This window comes from Mytilus edulis, chromosome 14 (genome assembly GCF_963676685.1).
Source record: "Mytilus edulis chromosome 14, xbMytEdul2.2, whole genome shotgun sequence".
Taxonomy (NCBI): domain Eukaryota; kingdom Metazoa; phylum Mollusca; class Bivalvia; order Mytilida; family Mytilidae; genus Mytilus; species Mytilus edulis.
Genome location: NC_092357.1, coordinates 2,380,181 through 2,403,990, shown reverse-complemented (window position 1 = coordinate 2,403,990; position 23,810 = coordinate 2,380,181). Strand labels below are relative to the sequence as shown.

General features: G+C 31.6%; 2 protein-coding genes across 2 annotated transcripts in view; both read left to right on the top strand.

Moving 5' to 3' along the window:
• LOC139503376 (uncharacterized) overlaps positions 1-23,810 on the top strand; it is a 332,278-nt gene that overhangs the window by 284,204 nt on the left and 24,264 nt on the right. The window lies entirely within an intron of this gene.
• Positions 9,273-23,810, top strand: part of LOC139503238 (uncharacterized) — a 30,645-nt gene continuing 16,107 nt past the window's right edge. Inside the window, exons 1-2 of the mRNA XM_071292996.1 lie at positions 9,273-9,290; positions 11,633-11,890. Coding sequence (XP_071149097.1) covers positions 11,731-11,890 — 160 coding nt within the window. The 5' untranslated portion in view covers positions 9,273-9,290; positions 11,633-11,730. The remainder of the gene's footprint in view (positions 9,291-11,632; positions 11,891-23,810) is intronic.

Sequence of the window (23,810 nt, the reverse complement as noted above, 5' to 3'; positions counted from 1 at the left end):
GTTGTGGTATCATCTTCACAGAGAAAACTACTCCAAACCCTTGGCGTACTATCAGAACCAACAAGTTTCCGTCTATCGCCAGTAATTTGCCTTTCGTTTTCGTCCCAGCCTTTAAAAAATTTATTTATTAAACAACAAATCGATGTCTAATCTTGGATACTTATTGAAGGAAAATTTATGTAAGGCAGTATGATATCATTTATATAATCATCAAATATGTTTGCCCAAAGTTGTGGTTATAAATTTACCATTGCTGCCCCACCAACAAATAAATGCGTCAGAACTTGGATCAGTTGATGGTAAATCGCAGTATGTTTCAAGTATACCAATTTGCTGCGATTTAATACCACATCCTGACACATAGACGTAGGAGCAGTTTGGCTTTGATGGCTAAAGAAGAAATTGAAAATTAAGAAAAAAGATAGAAATCAGTGATTAGGTTCTCTAGCTTCTTTTTTTTGACAAAGAAGTTTCCAGTTTCATTTTACGACTCTTATATGCTTCAAAAGATCGTGCTGTTGGGGGACAATGTCTTGGAGTTTATATACACATCTTTTACTTCTGAATCAACAATTTCCTTTGAAGAGTAAATTTTGTACATATCTGACGACTCTTCTAGAAATGGATTATCAAACTTGTTCATCACTTTAGAAAGCCTTTAACGTTTTTCGAAGAAATCCTTTTATGTTTTCGTAGAGTCTTCATGACGTCGTTCTTCTGTTGTAGAATGGCTCAAACCACTAAATCTTTCAAATTCATCTTCCAGTCTACTGACTTTGGTCCAGCTACCATATATCGTCTCGAAGGTTTTTTTTTATTAAACGTATGGTACCAACATCGCAGTTCACGACTTATCATTCTGTGTTTGTGTCTGATCAAACCACATATGCTATTATGCATATTATAATTAAATACGCCAAACAAGCCATTTTAATATACAATCCACCAAACATGACGATAAACGTATCTTCTTCGTACAAGTCTGGCCATACCAACTGTTTGCCCGATATTTAGAAAATTAACCACCTTTTTCATCTTATCCATCGAATGCTTGATCATTGCAACTGAAAGGGCGTGTTTTCAAACAGTGGCATCAAAAGCAACACTTTATACTCGAACAGAAACTAGATGCTTAGAGGAATGAATAACGATCAAGATATGTTTCAAAAAGTCCTAATCTGTTAGATGAACTACGATTTCCATCATTGTACCCTTGCAGTGCGTGTAATTCGTTCTTTATTAATAAGCGCGAAATTGTTAAACGCAGGTGAATCATAACCTTACAAAATGTCATCAAACAAATTCATATCATCATTCAAAATTCAAAAGCACTAAGCATGTAATATATAATTCAAATGTTTGTGTGTGAATTTTGTAACATTTTCACGCATGCGCAAACCAAGAAAAATAAGTATTTCAATCTGGAAAAATAAGTCATTTTAGAAAAAGTGGTGGCCGTCTTGAAAAAATGAAATTTTCTTATGGCCAGCAGTTTTTGCTTTGTGCTAATTTTCATGCTTGTATCATCATTTGCACAATTCCCTTGATTTTGCTTGCTAATATTTTCCACTACTATTTCAGAGTCTTGCTTTTTTGTTTTGTAGCTGATTTTTTAAAGGTACACTTTCTTTTTAAGTTTTTGGTTTTTGGTTGGTACTTTTGGTTATGAATATTAATTTGTTGAGGTAGTGTTGCTGTAGCCATAGGCATAGGTGTTGATTGTTTTAAAGGGTCGAAATGTGCACCTGCTAAGAGTATATAAACATTTGGAAGAGTTAAAACATTTTGATAGGGTTGAAACTGACGCATCAAATATACAGGCGACTGCGGTACCCAAATATTTATATTACGTCCAAATAATGTGGCAGCAGCCTGGATTTCACTGGATGTAGCCCACATTTTTCCAAATAACATGCCTTGTATATACTTATCAAGAGTCATGGTTTTATCGTGGGTTATTATAATTCTATCTCCCCATAAAATTCAATTTTGGACAATATGGGAGCATACACTTAACCTATATGAATCACTCAGACTCAAGTTTCCATTTATAATTAAACTTAAAGATTGAAAAAAAGAAAAACAGTTTCCATCTCCTTGGACTGTATACGATAAAAATGTGTCATTATTAATGACAAGATTTGTTGAGGGCAGGCAATCTAGGTTTGCCAAAGTAAGTTCAGAATTAGCAGATTTGTTTTGTTTGATTCTGAAAGCTTCTCGGCCTTTTGTGAATTAAAGTAGTCATGGTCAACCAGATCACCGGATTTAACTACCTCTGCGTATGATCTACGATTATTGCGTTTAGAGGGTTTTTCTGTGTTCTTATGGCTGGACGGAACTTTAGCACTATACAAATGATCATTCATTATGATTTGTGATTTGTGAATGCAATACCTATAATTATTTAGAAATAATACTGCCGCTGTCAGTGACAAGGGAAAGATGAAGCAGACGATCAACATCACGAGATAAAGGTTAAAGGTAACGTGTTCGTCCAAACTTTGGTTATGCCCGAGATACTATCAAATTTAAATAAACTACGCAAGTTACAACATTTCATAATTCTTTGTTTGTTTTTAAATATATATAAAAATATGTCGTATTTAACATCGAATTTGTTCCGTTCTGCCTGTTTTTTTTTCAAGATCGAATATTCTCGAAAAACGGCTCGATACTTAGAACAGTCATTAACAAAATGCAGACAACACTTATATTTAAATAGTTAACATGTATATAAAATTCCTGAGGTCAATCTGAATTAATACTATAGTATCTATTTGAAGTGATTTATAGGTCCATTGGGCCGGGTGTAATTTAATTGAACTATTTCAATATTGTACATATTTTGTTATACACAATGTCACTATATTTGGCTGCCATTAAAAACAAATTCGTACGAGATTTAACGAGATTGACGAAACTTTTCAGATAGGTCGTGTAGAGCGAGTTATCGTTTTTTGTCCCAAACGATGCTTCTACCATAAGTGCCAGCATAGCTGGCATATAATAGAATGACAGAAACAAACAAAAACACTGACTGTAATAATATGCACTGTTTATCTTGATGTGTATAAACATATGGCGACAATTGCAAAACAAGAGAAGAACATCAATGTCGAGATCATCGAATCTTCGCTCATGTGTTAATCAGGGTATAAAAACAAGTTTTATTTCCAGATAATATCGCGATGGTAAGATTGTCACTGACAAAACATTACTTTAAAAAAATAATTTTGGTCACCTCTAATATGTGTGTTTGTCTTGATTTTACTTTTCCCCGTTCAGCCATCAACGATAAGCAAAGGTCATTGCAATAAAATCAGCTGCGGAGGTCAATGACTTTTTAACATCACTCAAACAGGTTAGTTTGTGTAAAAAATAAACTTAAAAACAAGGACCATAAATATCGAGCATCGAAAAAGTCAAATATCAATAATACCTCTCCAGGGACAATTGAAAAAAAGTCACTTTTCTGTTACGGTCAGAAATCACCTTTCAGTTGTAGCCAACAAAAAACAAAAATCAATTGTAAAGTGAAACAAAATTCATTTTTATTTTTACCCAAATTTTGTCATTTCATTATCCGGAATTCTTCTCATCACTTGTGCAGGAGTCAAACAGAATATTGTGTCCAAAAAGTCAAAACCTTCTATGATATAGTTAACGTAAATAAAATAAAAAAATGATGACTGCCCCTCCGTTATCTTTCGTCCCTCTTTTCCTCTAGTGTTTGTATAAACTGTGGATTCATCTATGTTCGTGGGGATCAATTTTCGTAGATTGAAAAAAACTTAAACTTTCGTGGACATTTAATTTCGTGGTTCTGTTTTAGTCTGCAAACAAGCGTATGGACATTTGTAATTTGTTGAAAATTTAAATTCGTGGTTCACCTGCACCCACTAAATCCATGAAAATTCGTATCCAACGAAAAATATTGAATCAACAGTATATTGTTGTCACGAAAATATCTAAAAAACGGTAGAACGTAAACTTCTTGAAAACTGTAGAAGTTTAAATAACACATTGCGGATTATGACAATTCCAGAAAAAATTAAGTTAATCCAAAAGAAAGTTCTAATCATTCCATTAGCATACACGATTACCTTAGCCGAATTTGGCACAACGTTTTGGAATTTTGAATCCTCAATGCTCTTCAACTATGTACTTGTTTGGCTTGATAAATACTTTGATATGCGCGTCACTGATGAGTCTTATGTAGACGAAACGTGCGTCTGGCGTACTAAATTATAATCCTTTTACCTTTGATAACTTGTTACACCACTGGGTCGATGCCACTGCTGGTGGGCGTTTCGTCCCCGAGGGTATCACCAGCGCAGTAGTCAACACTTCGGTGTTGACATGAATATCAATAATATGGTCATTTTTATGAATTTCCTGTTTACAAAACTTTGAATTTCGAAAAACCAAGGATTTTCTTATCACAGGCATAGATTACCTTAGCCGATTTTGTCACCACTTTTTGGAATTTTAATCTTATATGCTCTTCAACTTTGAACTTGTTTGGCTTGATAAATATTTTGATATGCGCGTCACTGATGAGTCTTATGTAAACGAAACGTTCGTCTGGCGTACTAAATTATAATCCTGGTACTTTTGATAACTAGTTACACCACTGGGTCGATGCCACTGCTGGTGGATGTTTCGTCCCCGAGGTTAACACCAGCCCAGAAGTCAACACTTCGGTGTTGACCTGATTATCAATAAATTTGTAATTTTTATGAATTTCCTGTTAACAAAACTTTGAATTTTCGAAAAACTAAGGATTTTCTTATCACAGACATAGATTACCTTAGCCGAATTTGGCACAACTTTTTTGAATTTGGAAACCTCAATGCTCTTCAAATTTGTACTTGTTTGGCTTTATTAATATTTTGATATGCGCTTCACTGATGAGTCTTATGTAGACGAAACTTGCGTCTGGCGTACTAAATTATAATCCTGGTACTTTTGATAACTAGTTACACCACTGGGTCGATGCCACTGCTGGTGGATGTTTCGTCCCCGAGGTTAACACCAGCCCAGAAGTTGACACTTCGGTGTTGACATGATTATCAATAATGTTGTAATTTTTATGAATTTCCTGTTTACAAAACTTTGAATTTTCGAAAAACTAAGGATTTTCTTATCACAGACATAGATTACCTTAGCCGAATTTGGCACAACTTTTTTGAATTTTGAAACCTCAATGCTCTTTAACTTTGTACTTGTTTGGCTTTATAAATATTTTGATATGGGCTTCACTGATGAGTCTTATGTAGACGAAACGTTCGTCTGGCGTACTAAATTATAATCCTGGTAACTCTGATAACTATTTACACCACTGGGTCGATGCCACTGCTGCTATTAACCTGATATCTGTTTTTACTTATGTTGATAGAAGAGTTATAACATCATTATAATTGTTTAAAGATTGAAATGTACATTTGTTGCCATGCATTTTTACTTTCTAGTGTCAAAAAATGTATCTCGGTAACGCAACTTTGTTGGTCATCAAAAAGGCTTAACTCAAGCAAGATATCAGAGTTGTTTACCCACTATATATAATGAATCAATTCGATGTATATGTATCAACCAATTTTAATGACAAAAAAATACTACTAGAAAGAGGGTAAAATAAAAACAAAACGTAGGAGAGAAGCAGTCGATTCCAGAGGAAAGTCGAAAACACTCAAGAAAAAGCAAACACCACCAAAAAAACAAATCATAGAGCAGAAAACACAACAGAAAAACTAAGACCGAGTTACACCTATATCCAACTAATCGGTGGTTGATCTCAGGTGATCAGGTATGGTGAGTACATGTTGCTCCGAATGTGACACCTGTCATGTTTTACATTTAATTACAACACGGCCAAAGTAAAACTCAGTAGCTCACATTTAAGAACAGTTTAAACTTTTTTAAAGAACATGATATAATTTATTAACCATGCAACATTCTCTATGTATGTACACGTCAAAAGTCATGAGCCTGTATTTTTTTCTTCTTTTTTCATAAAAAGTAAAATCACAACTCAGAGGAAAATATATTTGGAAAGTCCCTTATCACACGACAAAATCAAATGACAAAAAACATAAAACAAATGGAAAACAAATTTCATATTCCTGACTTGGCACAGGCACTGTCGAATGTAGAATATAGTGGATTGAACCCGGTTTTATATCGCTAAACCTCTCACATGTAAGACCGTCGGATCCATTTTTTTCATATTTATTTTTGTATCTAATATATATAATATACAACAATACAGTTATCAAGCAGTAAGTTCATATATATATAAATGTAACATAATACAACTCATCGGAAAATGTATAGAACTTGAAAACAACATTTTGTTTGGATTTTATAATGGTATCTTATTAAAAAGATCAAACAAACAAAAAAAGTATAGAGAATTAATAAATAAAAGAATGAAAAGATAATTAAAAAAGAGAAAAAAACAACAACAAAAAAACAAAAAACAAATATTAAAAAAAAACAAAACTTTGGTTTGATGTCTGTTAATTTTGTACAGTTGCTGGTCCATCAAATTATCCTGTAAAGCCTCTTGGTAAATGCACCAAGCTTGATGAAACTTGTCAAAACATTTATTTTTAATTGATATCTTCTTCTTCAAAATATAATGATGCTTTGTTTTTTCAAGCAATGCTGTTAAACTTAATTCTCCTTTAAAACATCTTGCATTATATATATATTGTTTAATTCAGAGGACCAACTTTGTACATTCGTTATAAATTTCCAAGCAAAAAAAAATATCCTGTGTAAATGGTATAATAATACCATTATGGAAAAACTTCATTTCAGTTTGCTCAATAAATTGTTGTACATAATAACAGTCCCACAGTTTAAGTTCAATTGATTCAAGTTCAGCCTTTAAAAAAGTGCAATATGGGTTTTGCACTATTCCAATTTTGTTTAAAAACGTATTTGTTGCCAGAATTTTATGATTAATTATATACTGAAGCCATTGTAGCCTAGTATTTTTTGTAATAGCAAATGGTATTTGAAAACTTTTTTTCCAGTTTTGATTTTCTAAAACTAAAATTGCTTCTCGTCTTTTTACTCCTGTAGGAACAGTGTTGTTTTTGTTTAGCACCAGAAACATAATCATCTTTAAATCCCTTTTTGCTTTTGAGAATGGTCTTTATAACTAATGTTATGAACGGAGATACTAATTTATAATCTCCCCTATTTGTTTTGTTGTTGTAAGTCTTAGCATAGAAATTATGTTTTTTTATATTTCATGATGTCTATATCCATCTGAAAACACTCCTGAAATTGATAAAAAAATTAAAGGCACCATTCTCCCCAACAATATCATTTACATGTAGAATACCCTTACTATGCCAGTCTTTGAAAAACACTGGTTTGTTGTCAATTTGGAATAGGTTATTCATCCAAATTGGACTGGAAAGAAAATATTCACAGTCGTGCAAATTCATTTCTTTTTCAATTACTATTTGTCAAGCACCAACTTCATCTTTCCAACATTTGTTCTTAATACTTTGCTGTATTTGCTTTACATAGCTATTACCACAACTAAAGAATCTATCTTTAGCAACAAATGACTAAAATATATTTCGCCATTTACAATCATTTTTACAAATTCTACTTACCCAAGTACATTTCAAAGCATTTATAAAAGCATGCAAATTAATCATTTTTAAGCCTCCATCACAATACTCTTTTTTTATTACATCTTTTTTCACTCTATGAACTGGTGAGTTCAAAATAAACTCATACATAAGTTCATTTATCTGTTTAATAATATCTTCACTTGGATTAGGTAGTGACAATATTATATGATTTAATACAGTAATTCGACCAATAACAGTAATGTTACGTCTAGACAATTGTTTGACTAGTCTTTTTATTTTTACAATATATTCATCATAATTGAATTTAACTAGTTTATCTAAATCAACATCAAAATTAACACCCAATAATTAAAAGGATGTGTTTCCCAAAGTAACATTTTGATTTGTACAAAGTGTCTCTGTGCTGTACTTTTTACTTCCAATCCAAATCACATAAGTTTTGGAAAAATTTATATTCAAACCAGAAATTTTAGCAAACCAATCTAGTTCCAATAATGCCTCATTTAAGAGTTCTTCACTACCATCTAAAAGTAGTGATGTATCGTCAGCAAACTGCGAGAGTTTGTTTTCAACATGAAGAACTTTGATTCCATTTATATTTTTGTTATTTCATATTTTTAACGCTTAAATTTCTGCACAAAGAATGAAAAGATAAGGCGATAATGGATACCCTTGTCCTCAACCCCGTTCAACAATTAAAAGGCTGACAGATTTTCTCCCTGAATGACTGCTGAATTAATGTTTTGAAAGAATCGCCAAAATTAAGAAATTCCCATGAAATGGAATCAAAGGCTTTTTCAAAATCTATCAACAATAAAATGCCTGGTAAATCATTATCTTCAGTATATTCCATGATATCTTAGACCAATCTTAGATTTTCCCCAATATATCTTCCACTCATAAAACCTGTCTGATCAGTATCAATAAGTTAAGTCAAAACTGTTCTAAATCTTCTTGCTATAGCCTCAGAGCCAATTTTATATACAGTATTGAGCAAAGATATAGGGCGCCGGTTTTTTTAAAAATGTCTAGGTTTGTTATCCTTTGGAAGACATTTAATTATCCCCTGTTTTTGAGTAACAGAAAGTTCCCTTTATCATAACTTGCATTCAAGGATCTTACAACAACAATTTAATTATATCGACAATAACGCGTGAACAAAACATACAGACACATTAGGTAAAAATGTCCCAAATAAAGGTAAAATGTCTAATTCGGTAGGTCACACTCGTGAAAAGGGAACGTGACTGTTTCTTAACATTAAAATAACAAAATTACGGAACTCAAACCTGAAATCTACACATATCAGTCAGTGTTCTGCAATTATTTCGTTTTACGTTAGCAGCGTTTAAATTAGTTCCGTCCGTTGTATAAACATAAAACCAATTTGTGTTTTACAGGGAATGAAGCCAAGCGAACTAGCCAGAAAAAATGAAATGATACTGTTATTAATGGTAATGTATGAATTGTACATACTTGTAACTAGTATTTTCAATTCATTATGTTTCAATAACGATACAAGCAAATAACAAATGTATGTTTATGTATGAATGCATATTCTTGTAATACAGTTTAGTAAGTTTAATTATAAAAAAAAGCAAAGCTTTTAATAAAAGACGCACACATATAGTATTTCGTTTCTTTGGCAGGATTATGAATCACGCCTTCCTGGTAAGTACTTTGAACCTATATTTTGTTATTAACTGATCTATCTCGAATAAGGAACAATTATTTTTTTTTGTATGTGTTTGACAATAGATAATTTGACAAAACTGTTAGGAATTGTTAGTCCTTAATGCACGTTAACTCCGTATTTATTTATATTATTCTTCACTTTTTTTATTTGAGCATAACGATGAGTCGTTTGTAAACAAAACGTACGTCTGGCAGAATTGTAAAAAAAAATCAATTCAGACATCTACAATGATTTTTTTGTTATATAAAAGTTTGAATGTTGAGGTTTTTTCCAATTGCTGATGAGTCATTTGTGTCGGGGTCGTTTTATTGTTTTAGAATCGAGCGTCAATCATGAACTTCACAAATATTGTGCGTCTGACGTAATTGTTTTCTTCTCAAATCATTTGATTTTCGATCATTTAGTAGATATCCATGATGATTGAAGTTCCTTCCGGAGAGTATAATCAGTGCAGTTATCAGTACTGTCAATGTTCTTAGCTAGTGAAAGTACATAATCATCTTGTCAAGTATTGGTTCTATTGTAAAAGTCTTCTGCAGAATGACCTTGGTATTTACATTGTCATAATTATAAATAAAACACTAGGGATTAGCACCTCGGTAAAAGATTACCGTTGCTGTAACACCTCACGAAATGTAAAGCCCTCAATGTCCTTTAATATCTATAAATACCATCGTTCACAAGGTTGGAATTGTGTTAAGGATAAAAAAAAAAGAGGACGAGTTCATATTAGTTAATGCAACATGTAGGTTAAATGTCCGTCATTACCGGACTGAAAAAAGAAATAACACAATGTGTGCCGTATACAATGCAGGAAATGCTTACTTTTTCAGAGCACCTGATATCCCTCCCAGTTTTTAGTGGAGTTCGTGTTGTTTCTTAATTATTATTTATAGCTGTTGATGTAAATTTTTGTGAGTCTTTGTTTACTTCTTGGTTTTGATTGTTATTGTTTTGAGGTTTGATGGTATTTTTGGGACGTCAGGATTGGGTCTTTATTGTTTGCGGGAAAATGTGAGTTACATTATCGGGACTCGGGAATTGAATATAAATATTTTCGACATTTTGTGACGACAATCTTTCTACTTCCTCATCCATTTACAAATGAAGGTAGTTTTTACTGACAGTAGCAAAGGAGGGTATATTGGATAGAGGAACTTTTTGATTAGCAACACTCTTCCTCCAGGCCATACTTACACTTGATGCAAGGGTTTTTAATGTTCTTGAGATTAGGGCACTCTCTTTACACGAGGTATTGGATTTAACGTCCACATTGTGACCAGAACCAACTTTTATTGATAATTTCGCCTCTCATGAACAACAAGAAGAATTCTAGAAGTTAATTAACATGTACTCACACATGAATAACGTACTATAACCTTTGGTGTAATTCATGTTTATCTGTACGTTTTTGATCTTGCAGTTAACTTTAATTCTGCTCAGCTATTCGGATGCTCCAAATCGACAAGGATTGTTTTAAGCCAATCGAAAAGGGCCTTATTAAAAATATTTCTAATTTCAAGTCAACGTGAAAGTTTTAAACCAGCTGAAATCAAATGGAAATAGTAAATGATATATTTAAAAAGTATACTCAACGAAAGAGCAATAATTCATGCTAATATTAATCAACATTATGTAATTTCGAATCCCGTTTGAAAAATGGAGGACACTGTTTGTCATCTTAGTTTTAAATTGATAGTATCCGTATATTAAAAAAGTAAAACCACAACAGTACTTAACTCCGCAGAAAATTTAAGACGGAAAGACCCTAATCAAATAATAAAATCAAATAATAAACATACACATCAGACGAATAGACAACAACTGTCATATTCCTGACTTGGTACAGCAATTTTGAAATGAAGAAAATGGTGGATTAAACCTGGTTTTATAGCACTAAACCTCTCACTTGTAGTGTATTACAGATAATGAATTGTCCTTCAGCTTGAGCATTTTGTTTTGTATGTCTTTGTGTTTTGCAACATTTTGAGAATTCTAACAAGATCGGGAGACTCGACCCATTCAGAGTTGGCTGTTTTTTATAGTTGAACCGAATGGGCGTTCTTATTAAAAAAAAACGTGTTGTACCATTTTAGCACCTTGACATGTTTTGAAATTAAGTGATTTTAAAGTGAAACATTTAGGGGGATGGACATGTTTCCAATATATGTAAAACGCAGAAAAGAAGAACAAACGTACACAAATATTACCAAGAACAACGCTTCGGTATAATGGTTAACTATATGATAAACGATAAACCGTTGTACTTCACGTATCAGTAGAATTTGAATATTACATTGATTAGTCGAATTTTCAGGTCTTCCAATTGAAGTGAAAAAATTGGATAAAAATTCAGCCCACATTTTTTCAAGTTTATTGGGTGAAGAAAGTTATCTTCATTTTGAGTCAAGAGTAATGTTCGCTGGAGAACAAGGTACAGGGAAGACAACTATTGCCAGACATCTTGTCGGTAAACAACCAACTAGATTCAGAAAGTCAACTGATGGAATAGAATTATACAATGGCCTTTCCTACTTTGATCGTGAAACGAAGGAATGGCTTGGAGGACAGCAAGGTAAGACCTAGATAACCCAAAAGCTATTAATTCGGTGCTGGGTAGGCAGTACTAATTTGTCTTGTGAAAAATTACGGCGACGGCACGAGCGACATTAGAACTCACAACCTCAGTGTTGACTGACCATTGATTACAGTAGTTACTACTTATACAACTCGGCCACCGATGTCCCTTAAGCTTTAAGAAGATCTGTATGGTATATTATCAGTAATTTGAGTGTAGTATTGGCGGTAATAAATATAATATTTATACAATATTAGGTATGATTCAAATATAACATTACCTTGTTCATCTGGTAGACAATGCTTACGATGTTAACTTGCTTTATGATGGATCAAAATAAATGAAAACACCGAAGTTTATATTTTCATTTTGAATTTATTTAATTTTGTTTAAAAGATGTCAATTAACTATATCAATTTGTTTAAAACAGTTCTGTTTTTATGACTAAAGAAATGTGATTTATCAGTTGCAAAAATACTCTCCCCCATGATATATCAATACTTATGGTTCCGTCTTTGATTTCTTTTTAAGTGTTGCAGAACTGCAGTATTTAGATACGTATACGTATCAAAGTATTCATATACGTGCGAGACAGTTAAAACTAGTATCTTTTTTTCTGACCGGGTGACTTTATCAACTTATAAATTAAATCAAAAAGGAGTATTATGTCATCTGTGCTTTGTTTTTTTTCAATATGCCTAACTAATGTAAAAAACATTGAAGTACTGAAGATTGATTTTAAAGACATTAATGAAAACAACATATAACTTCGAGATTCAAGAGTAAAGTCAGGCACACATGTTATAATCAAAGCGTGTTCGGGTAGATTTAATACTGAAACTTAAAGAATATCATCTCGCTTTAAATTTCATTATTTTCATATTTTTAAGCAATATTTTTAAATATTGACACAAAAATTTCCTATTAAGAGAAAGCAAAAGATATGGGTCAAGTGAAATATCTTTGTGATGAGTCATCATAACAAGGTAGGCGTGTTTGATTATAGAAATAGCCTTTGGTTCAATTGTTGAATGTCCTACTCTGAACGAATTCTATTTTATATCACCAATTATTGAAATAAAAATGTTTGACTTACAAACCATCTTTTTCATGTGGGACGTTCATTCCTTCATCCTTGTTTAAGAAGAAATTATTTTTTAAACTACTATACATTGTAGTATTCAAAGTATCTATTCGCCTTGAACTTCTGAAAATTCCCTGTATGCCCTATTATGAAATATCTTCATAAAATTTTTTTTCAGAATAGCTGTCTTTTTATATTAAACTTTAAAAAATTTGCCCAGACAATCAATTTGACATTTATTTAATGTATTATAAAAACGTTCACATATCTTGAATGAAGAATCATTTGCCTTTTCAAATATAACTTTCACGAAATACTTCTAGCGTCCATTTTTATTTATTTATGGTGGGGGGGGGGGGGGGGGGGGGCTAGGCACGTAATTAAGTAAGGGCAATATAAACTTAAAAAAGGCAGGGCCGATGTGAGTGAAAAATTAAAAGGCAGGACAGAGATTACAACTAAAAAAATGGATTAGGTGACAGGAAAGGACTCTTGAGTAAGAAAAGGAGTAAAAGACACTTTGCAAAAAACGGCATGATGAAAATTTACGTAAAAGAATTCAGGATAAAATAATTAAAAAGGCAGAACTGATTAGAGTGGAAAAAAAGACAGGACAGACATTGTTCTGTAAAAGCATTTGCATGTCTGCAAGGTAACAGTATTTAAAAAAACATTTCCTATCATTGCTATCAATATTATGTTAAGAAACTCAATCAGGTACACCTTTTTCATTCAAAAATGTTTGGGTCGCCTGTTTTGTTTATTAAATATTTAAAACAGTAACAAAAAGAATATAATCTCACTTCAAATTTCACTATTTATATTTTTAAAACTATTGTGTATACATCAACAGTTAGATTGTATATTACTTGAAAACTAAAATACATGGGTAAAATATATTTTTTTAATAAACGTCATCATAACAGGTTAGGTGTGTTTCAATGTAAATAAAACACAGTGTTGCATTTTACTTAATTTGAACAATTATTAGAATAAGATTATTGCATACTAATTATATTAATCATGAATGTGATCTTTAAGATACAGGTACCCCTTTTAATGCTAAAAAACTTGACGAGCTTTTCCTTTTGTATTTTTAAATTGCATACGTTAAAACAAAATTTCCTGATAGATATTTTCAGTATTGTAATTACCTCCAAGCTCTGAAATTTTCTTGTTTACCAATTTTGTGAGAATGAAATATTTTGTTAAAATTGCAGACTTACAATGATTTGAATAAAATAATTCAAGAGGGAACAATTCATGTTTTTATATTATTAGAACAATGATGAAATACTTTTAAAAGTAAATAGTTTTAATATGAATAAACTGATCTACGTCAGTTTTATCTCATTTTCGTGATTTTTTCCCGTTCTACAATTCACAAGTGCAACAATGTCTTTAACCAAGTTTGCCCATACCATCCAAATACACATCTGCTAGTTTTTTTTTATCGTCGTGAACATGAGATATTTGTCACGACATTAAACAAACAAAATTAAGTAAGATTTACTGAATTTTAAATGTCCGTTAATAAATGTACATATATACTGGTACTTTCTTCTGACTTCACTGCTTGCGCTTTTTAAAAGATGTTAAAAAAAGGAGCAAATACGTTTTGCTCTTCTTATCATTGAGAGCGTTGCATGTGACCTTCCTGAAACACCATCCCTATGTTATGTTGTCTGTATTTTAATACTTATTAAGATATTACCCTCCCTGTAAAACGGTTGATTTAACATCCCCCTTAGTAACATTCACTTCAGATATTGATGTATATGTCAAATACGTCTCGGGAATAACCCATTTTACTCATCATTCGATGTACAGCATTTTATTGGTTGAGTTAAACAGCAAACTTTGTAGAAAAATCGGATACGTTGGAGGAACATTCTGTTTGGTTGTTCGATACGACAGTTGCTTCACAGGAAGGTTCCATTTTACCTGACGTGCTAATCAAGCGGACCTTGCTCAAGATTCAGTGTACTCGTCATCTGATTGGTTTAGCTCTACGTGTATTGGTTTAGAGAACGTTTTCTGAAATATTTGGTTATATTTTTAAATCTCAATGGAGGGGTTTGGTTTATGTTTCACTTGATATTTTTGGTATGTATAGAAATCGAAATTAAACTTTACAAAATAATGAGAAAAACATTAGTATCTACATGTTAGATCCTATTAGACAACGTTGAACTCAAACTCGCCTTATCCAAAAGTGCAAAAAATTACACACACAATTTATAATACACGAGGCGTTATTCTTATGGATACGTCGGAGGAATATTCCATTGTTTATGTTGTTATTTCATTTGCTGCTAGATACGTACAGAAGCTTGTTATGAAAGTCCATTCATTAAGTGGACCAAGATCGATCTCAACTACTTTTCATCTTTGTGGTTAAGGTTCATCTAAGGGATTGAAAAATGTGACCGTTAATCAAAAAAAAAAATTACTCTGAGTACAGACAAACGGGTGCATCTTGGAACGTTTTAAGGCAAGGCTGGACTTATGCATATGTTATGTACAAGTTATCATTTTGTACAAATTATAATTTGTACAAAAATATTGTACAAATTATTATTTGTATTTTGACTTTGTACAAGTTGTAATTTGTACAAAAAGTGCTTGTAAAAATTATAATTTGTACAAAATTTGACTTAAATTCACTAATAACTTAAGGAATTAAAACAGTTATTCATTGGAGTTTATGGGTACTCTACATGTACATGTATTATGATAAACAAATTCAATTGATCATTGGTACTCGCAGGCATGATAAACAACTGTATGTTCTTTAACAGTCAGAGCTCAGACATAAATAAGTCTGAATCTGATTTTGACTCATAAAACTCTAGGTCTAAATTTGCAAGTTTTATGATTTTTCTCCTTTAAACGCAAGACAAAGCACGACTTAATAAGTCAAATATTGTTATAAAGCAAGAAATAATTTACCAGAGTCAAAAAGTTGTAAATATCGACTCCTACAAGTTGATTAGTAATCAAAATTGGTTAACTTCAAGACCCATATAATTATAAAAAGGTCATGCATCTAAATCAAATAATGACAACATTGAAAGACAATGCTTTGTTTTCTAAAGCAAACTGTGAAGGAGAGTCTAAAATAACAGAGATAATGTTAATTAACCTTACAATGACCTTAACAAGTCTGTTAATTTCTGATAAGTCTAAAATTGAAAACACATTTAATAATGAATACATGTTTTTACTTCTTTAAGTCAAAAACAAAAATCGACTTGTTTATGTCTGAGCTCTGACTGTTTAATGACAACAGAGACGACTAAGTCAATATAGATTGGCCTTGATGGACACTGCAATCAGCCATGGATACATATATAATATATATAATATATGTAAAAAATTGAAATTAAGATAAGCTGGACTTGTATTGTCCTTTGACAATAGGCTCAAATAAAATAACTGCCATATACACATACCAAAGTTGTCAGGTGAGTTCCTTGTCATGCCGATCATGTCTGTACCTTGTAATCCTGGGGTGTTCATAGTTAAACTGAAAATTGAAACCTAGTTTAAATTAATTTAATGCCACGACAAGCTAAATATATGCAGATCTGTAAAAGTTTTACACATATAAATACATGTATGGTGTTCAACCTTCATATATGTATAATATTTCATTAAAACCCATTTAATGATTTAGAACAAGTCTTGCGTACAAGGTACATGGACCTATGGACAGATTAAGTGACTTGGAAATATATATACATCCAGGTGTTCCCCCTTCAGAGTAAGAGATACATGTATAGGACGGGTGTAATAAAACAGACTTTTTTGGTTGGCAAACACAATTTGTGAGAAACTGAAATATTTCTTTCAAATAATTTTCTATTAAAACATCTATTTAATTTATTCATTTCTTTACCTACACAGGTTTAGATTTGTTTACCTGTTTAGGTAAAGATTTCATACCAAATAGCATAAATATAGGACAAAAATATGGCAATGTTGAATAAAGGGCAATTCCATATTGTTCCATCAAATGAATGCTTTTAATAAAATTTGGCTGTCACAATTACAACAGCTGAAGCATAAAACAAATAAACTGTACCAAAGAAACTGCCGTCATATAAAATATAAGAATGTTCAAAGTTTTCATTTCATTTACCTATTTAAGTAAAGATTTCTTTCTTTATGAAGTAAATTAAACATGTGTTTATTTTTTCACTCTAGTCAGTTAAAAATATTTCTTCAATTTTCATACATATACTGGGAAAACACCCTTATTATTGCTGCGATATATGTCTATTTATCATGGCAAACTCTTAACACAATGGATTTTTTCATGAAAAATAAACTTTGTATCATTTATTGTACATTTACTTAATATATGCAGATCTGTGAAAGTTTTACACATATAAATACATGTATGGTGTTCAACCTTCATATATAATATTTCATTAAAACCCATTTAATGATTTAGAACAAGTCTTGTGTACAAGGTACATGGACCTATGGACTGATTAAGTGACTTGAAAATATATATATACATCCAGGTGTTCACCCTTTAGAGTAAGAGAAATAAGACGGGTGTTATAAAACAGACTTTTTTGGTTGGCAAACAAAATTTGCGAGAAACTGAAATATTTCTTTCAAATAATTTTCTATTAAAACATCTATTTTATTTATTCATTTCTTTACCTACACAGGTTTAGATTTGTTTACCTGTTTAGGTAAAGATTTCATACCAAATAGCATAAATATAGGACAAAAATATGGCAATGTTGAATTAAGGGCAATTCCATTTTGTTCCATCAAATGAATGCTTTTAATAAAATTTGGCTGTCACAATTACAACAGCTGAAGCATAAAACAAATAAACTGTACCAAAGAAACTGCCGTCATATAAAATATAAGAATGTTCAAAGTTCTCATTTCATTTACCTATTTAAGTAAAGATTTCTTTCTTTATGAAGTAAATTAAACATGTGCTTATTTTTTCACTCTAGTCAGTTAAAGATATTTCTTCAATTTTCATACATATACTGGGAAAACACCCTTATTATTGCTGCGATATTTGTCTATTTATCATTGCAAACTCTTAACACAATGGATTTTTTCATGAAAAATAAACTTTGTATCATTTATTGTACATTTACTTAATATATGCAGATCTGTGAAAGTTTTACACATATAAATACATGTATGGTGTTCAACCTTCATATATAATATTTCATTAAAACCCATTTAATGATTAAGCACAAGTCTTGTGTACAAGGTACATGGACCTATATATATATATGGACAGATTAAGTGACTTGGAAATATTTATACATCCAGGTGTTCCCCCTTTAGAGTAAGAGAAATAAGACGGGTGTAATAAAACAGACATTTTATGTTGGCAAACAAAATTTGTGAGAAACTGAAATATTTCTTTCAAATAATGTTCTATTTAAACATCTATTTAATTTATTTGTTTCTTTACCTACACATGTTTAGATTTTTTTACCTGTTTGGGTAAAGATTTCATACCAAATATAGGACAAACATATGGCGATGTTGAATTTAGGGCAATACCATATTGTTCCATCAAATGAATGCTTTTAATAAAATTTGACTGTCACAATTACAACAGCTGAAGCATAAAACAAATAAACTGTACCAAATAAAAGAAACTGCCATGATATAAAATATAAGATGTTCAAAGTTCTCATTTCTCATTTCATTTACCTATTTAAGTTAAGATTTCTTTCTTTATCAAGTGCTCATTTTTTTCTCTAGCCAGTCAGGTAAAGAGGTAAAAAGGGGGGGTAGAACCTTAATCAGGACACCAGGATTGGGTGATAGTAAGCTCAGGATTTCATGTTTTTGAGCCGAGGATTTCAGTATCAGGGTCCTTCCTAAACCCTCTCATTTATCATTGCTAACTCTAACACAATGTCTTTCTTGACTTGAAGGAGGGATTTTTCTAAACCAGAACAGAATAGATAGAAAATAAACCTTGTGTCATTTAATTGCACATGTACTAAATATATGCAGATCTGTGGAGGTTTGACACATATAAATACATGTATAGTGCTGTAAATTTTCATTGAAACCCATTCAATTTTTTTTACTTATTCTACCACTGGTATCACCTCTGGCTGCTGTAAAATGCATATTTGATGCTTTACTATCTGTAGAAAAAGTAAGTTTGTATAGCTGACCAAAGTTTGCCTGTATGTGAGGTGTAGATAGGCAAACATCAATGTTTTTTTATGTCAACTTCTTCAAAAACAAAGGGATACATTTTTGTACATATTGATTAGGGAGAGAAACAGGTAGTTTTGCATTCTTTCTGTAACTGAAAATATTCCTCCAAAAAAAAAGAGCACCTCAAATGAAGATGCTATTAACGTAGTCTTCTACCAAAACAAAATTTGATGTACTAATGTAATGAAGGTACTAAAAATAAAATGCTTTGCTGAGTGCAGCCTGATACAACTGCAGAGCTTGAACCCTGAACATTTGGGGCAAATTTGGACACAATATTCAAGCTTGATACTCTCTGAATTAAGATTGTGATCATTTTTTTTTACATTACTTGGTCTTGGGTTTCTGAAAGGAAACAAATGTCAATGCAAGATCTTACAAATCTATAGTGCAATACTGTGCGATTACAGATTTCTTCTTGAAAAATTTCAAAAATTTGAAAGTTGAAAATATGTTGGAATAAGGCAAGGCAATATTTTGAGTCCCAAGGTGAAACATTATTATTGTAATATATATGTGAGTATTGTTAAAACTTTTGACACTGAAGAAGGCCATTTGTTGAGCCGAAATATTTGTCAACACGATTTAAGAACAACATTTTCGTATAATAACATCTTATATCAGTGCCGTTGTGTAAATTTTTAGACTGATATAATTTTTTCCTTATCTGCATAGTATGGTCTATTACAGACGATCCGGTACATAGTAAATTTGCTGGTTGGTCCTTTTTATAGTCTTATATATATATATATTCTTATCTTATCTTATATATATTTAAGTACGTCTGAGCCAGTGAAAACTTAACATCTCAATGCCTTATATATCATGTACTGTAGTAAGACGCTAGATTAAAACTGACGTGGAAAGGTAACACCCGTCCACCAAAAGTTCATTTTTTATGAAGCCCAGGTGGTCGTGTGGTCCAGTGGGACAGCTACAGTACAGGCAATTTGGTGTCACGATATCTCAGTAGCATGGGTTTGATTCAGATAATAAAACTGTAGCGAGTAGTAGGATTATGGAAGAAAAATTTGGTCGTTAAACTTAATACTTGTTATCAAAATAGGTGGATGGGGGAGCTAGGGGTGGAAAGGGTAGAACATTTTATTTTCAAAATTTTTCTTTAATTTATTCAATTCTTTACCTAAACAGGATTAGGTTTATTTACCTATTTAGGTAAAGATTTCATTCTAAATGGCAACACAACAATATGGCTATGTAGTTTTTCATTTACCTATTTAAGTAAAAAAAACTTTCTCTTTAGAGTAAAATTTTCTTTCTTTCATGCAAATATATTGCAGTTTCTAAAACTTTCAAACTGATACTGAGTAAAACATCCACGTTCTTGCTACATTGAAGCATATCTTTGTTTGACACCCTTCCTGCGACGTAACATAAGGCGTCAATTATTTTTTTTAAAAAGCCTTTCAAGATGTCATAATGAATGATTATTATTTGGACTGCATACCTTCAAATTAATATAATACAATTATATGTCTTTAATACCTTATAGAAATTTAGTGTTAAATTTAGGAAAAAAAATGGATAGCGTTAAAAATTTAAAATTATAATTAAATTGTTTGCATAAAGAATGAAGAAACAAATATTATTCGAACCAAGAATTTTTGAGGGGGGATAGGAGGGGTCCTGATCCCGAAATCCCGGGCTTAAAAACCAGAAATCCCGAGGTCCCGAATTTAAATAAAGTAAATCCCGACCTCCCGAAATCCAAAAAAAAAGAATTCCCGAATCCCGAAAGGGTCAATCCCGAAATCCCGAGCTTAAAAACACCTGATCTCGGAGTCCCGATAAAGGTCCTATCCCCCCTCATTTGTATAGTTACTATACAAATCCTTGTTCGAACCAAAAACAATAGCCTGCTAATATAAGATTCCTTAAATCATCATGTCGATGTTGATAACGAGAATGTCTGTTTTCATACATTTTGTACATGCGCAAGCGCATGTATGTAACCAGGAGCACATATATTGTTAACTATACTGTTCCAAGATGTAAGGTATAATCTGGTTGAATGTGATATGTCACAATTAAAAGTATAAGTTGTTTGTTTTTATATCTGAGGGGTTTCGCCCCGAAGATATGAATCGACTACTTCGGATAGAATAACACAGAAGTATCAATATTTTTTTTCATCTTTTCTTTCGTTTTCTAAAAAGAGCAATTAGTTTTAATAAAATAGGAATAGTGTCATTATCTCAAATTTCAGTCAAGATGCAAAACCACGTTCAGAATGGTTTCATAGTTAATGATTAGGAATGAAATCTTAACTTAAATTGCGTCTATTTATAATACCTTATCATTGCTCTAGCTTGTATGGCAATATAAACCGCTGTACTATCTAGTATTTTTTTGGTTTACTGATTGCCAAAACCTGAACTCTTTGCTGATGACAGATAACACTTATATGTAAATAAAAAAAAGGACCTGAGCATCCCTAGTCATTTTTTTTATAGCAATACAAATACACTAACAAAAACATGATTTAGATTTATTCAACACAAAACCGTTTCCAGAATGCCTCTTTATTTTGTCAATTTATTATGAAATAATGAAAAAAAAATCGAGTTTTGGTTAGAATATTAATTGGGCAGTAATAGTATTGCTATAAATATGTTTATCATTGTTTTCATAATACACAAAAGCAAACGTATAGGGTGCAAACGGACTTTTGGTAAGAACGTGTAGGGTGTGAAAGTGGAAGGGAGCGAATTTGAATGAGAGTGATCATGTTTTAAGGTGAACGGCCAATCTCATAATAAAGCAATCTAATTAAAATTAAATCCTTTAATTGCTCCTGTTCTGATACATATCAGAACAGGAGCAATTAAAGGATTTAATTTTAATTAGATTGATAATAAAGAGACTACACTCGGGAAATGTTTGTGATAAGGGTGTAAATGTTAACAATTTATACTTGACATCTTCCGTAGGTTACAAGTGGATACGTTATACTTACAATATCAGTACTACGTGACAATATCATAAGTTAAATGATGACACATCATTACAGGAAGATGAAGGGTGTAAATGTTAACAATTTAAACTTGACATCTTCCGTAGGTTACAAGTAGATACGTTACAGTCGGAAACCCGGTTGAAATAGAAGCTCTAAAAATGTTAAAGAAGGCGATAAATGTGTACTGTAATGTTTACTATAGTGACAAACATTTTAAAACTTGATAGAAACAAACAAAATTATAATTTTCTTCTCAATTACGATGTGTTTTATTTTAAAAACGCCATTTGCATAAGGTTTAATTTATCTAGTACATAGTTAATAGTGTAGTGACAAATCACGAAAAAGGTGCTTATTTTACGAGTTTAATGGACCGGCATACCTGCAGGCTGAAAATTATATTTTTGCAAAGCCAATACATTAATCTAACTTTTTTGCCCGGTCGTAGACATTTCGTACGGTGCAATTTTTTTTGAGAGTGAAAAGAAAATGAATTTTCGATTTTAACTTGAAATGCATTCCAAAAACATTTTTAACATGATTTCATTTTTATAATCCACAAACTCTTAATTTTGGATTTTATTAAGAGAGTAACTACACATGTATATTATAAAATGAAAATTTGTTCTATTGAACCTTATTTTTAACTTTTTTATCCCCTTTGAAAAATGCATACTCTTTTTTTTTATTTGAACGGAGAGGTTACAAAACTTGTAATTCATAATTTATCGATATATTACAAAGTTTTTTATGTGAAAAGTAATAAAACTTCATTTTCTAAACTTATGAGACCAACTTCAGCTCATTCGGATGAGTATATCTATATTTTTAGCAATTTATAAACATTGCTATGAAATTCATTGAATTTCCGGATTTTTAATTCCTTACCGATACGCAGTATTATTACTTTTGATTGATTTACCTGGATGAATCACATCAACATTTTGTCATAGTATTTTTCGTAGTTGTTCCTTTTCAAAGTCGTTTTATTAATATTTTTGTATTATAGGGTTATTAAACATTGTTAGTGTTTAATTGTTACTGATTAATTTTGAGTAAAATGGTTATTAAAATGTGTTTTTACTTTGACAAATTAATAGGTCTTTTATAATTTAAAAGTTGAATTGGTGCGGATAAGTTGTTTATCCGGAAAATGTCTACTTTTAGTAGCCCATTGAAGCTTACGGCTTCGCAAGCTAAAATTCGCCGTATGTCAACCCAGTGGAATCTTTGCATTATATGTCAAGTTTCAACAGTGGAAAAAACTGTCCTCTTTATCTACGAAAGGACAGCAAACACTTTTAGATGCTGTGAATACAAGAAAAGATGACGTGTTTCGTCGACTTCATGATGAATATAGTTCACTTACAGATGTAGATATTGAAAGATTGTGTTATCACAAATCTTGTTACAAATCCTACACTAGTAGAGTCAATTTAGAAAAGTTTGTAATGCCTGATGTTAACAATCTTAAAGACACTTCCAATGCGAATCAACCATGTTGTTCCCATCCTGTTCAGACCAGATCAATGTTCACGCCGTTTGATTGGACTACTTGCATTTTCTGTAAGCACAAGTCGTATAAGCGCGACAAAAACCTACGTCACTTAGAAAGTGATGAAAGACTA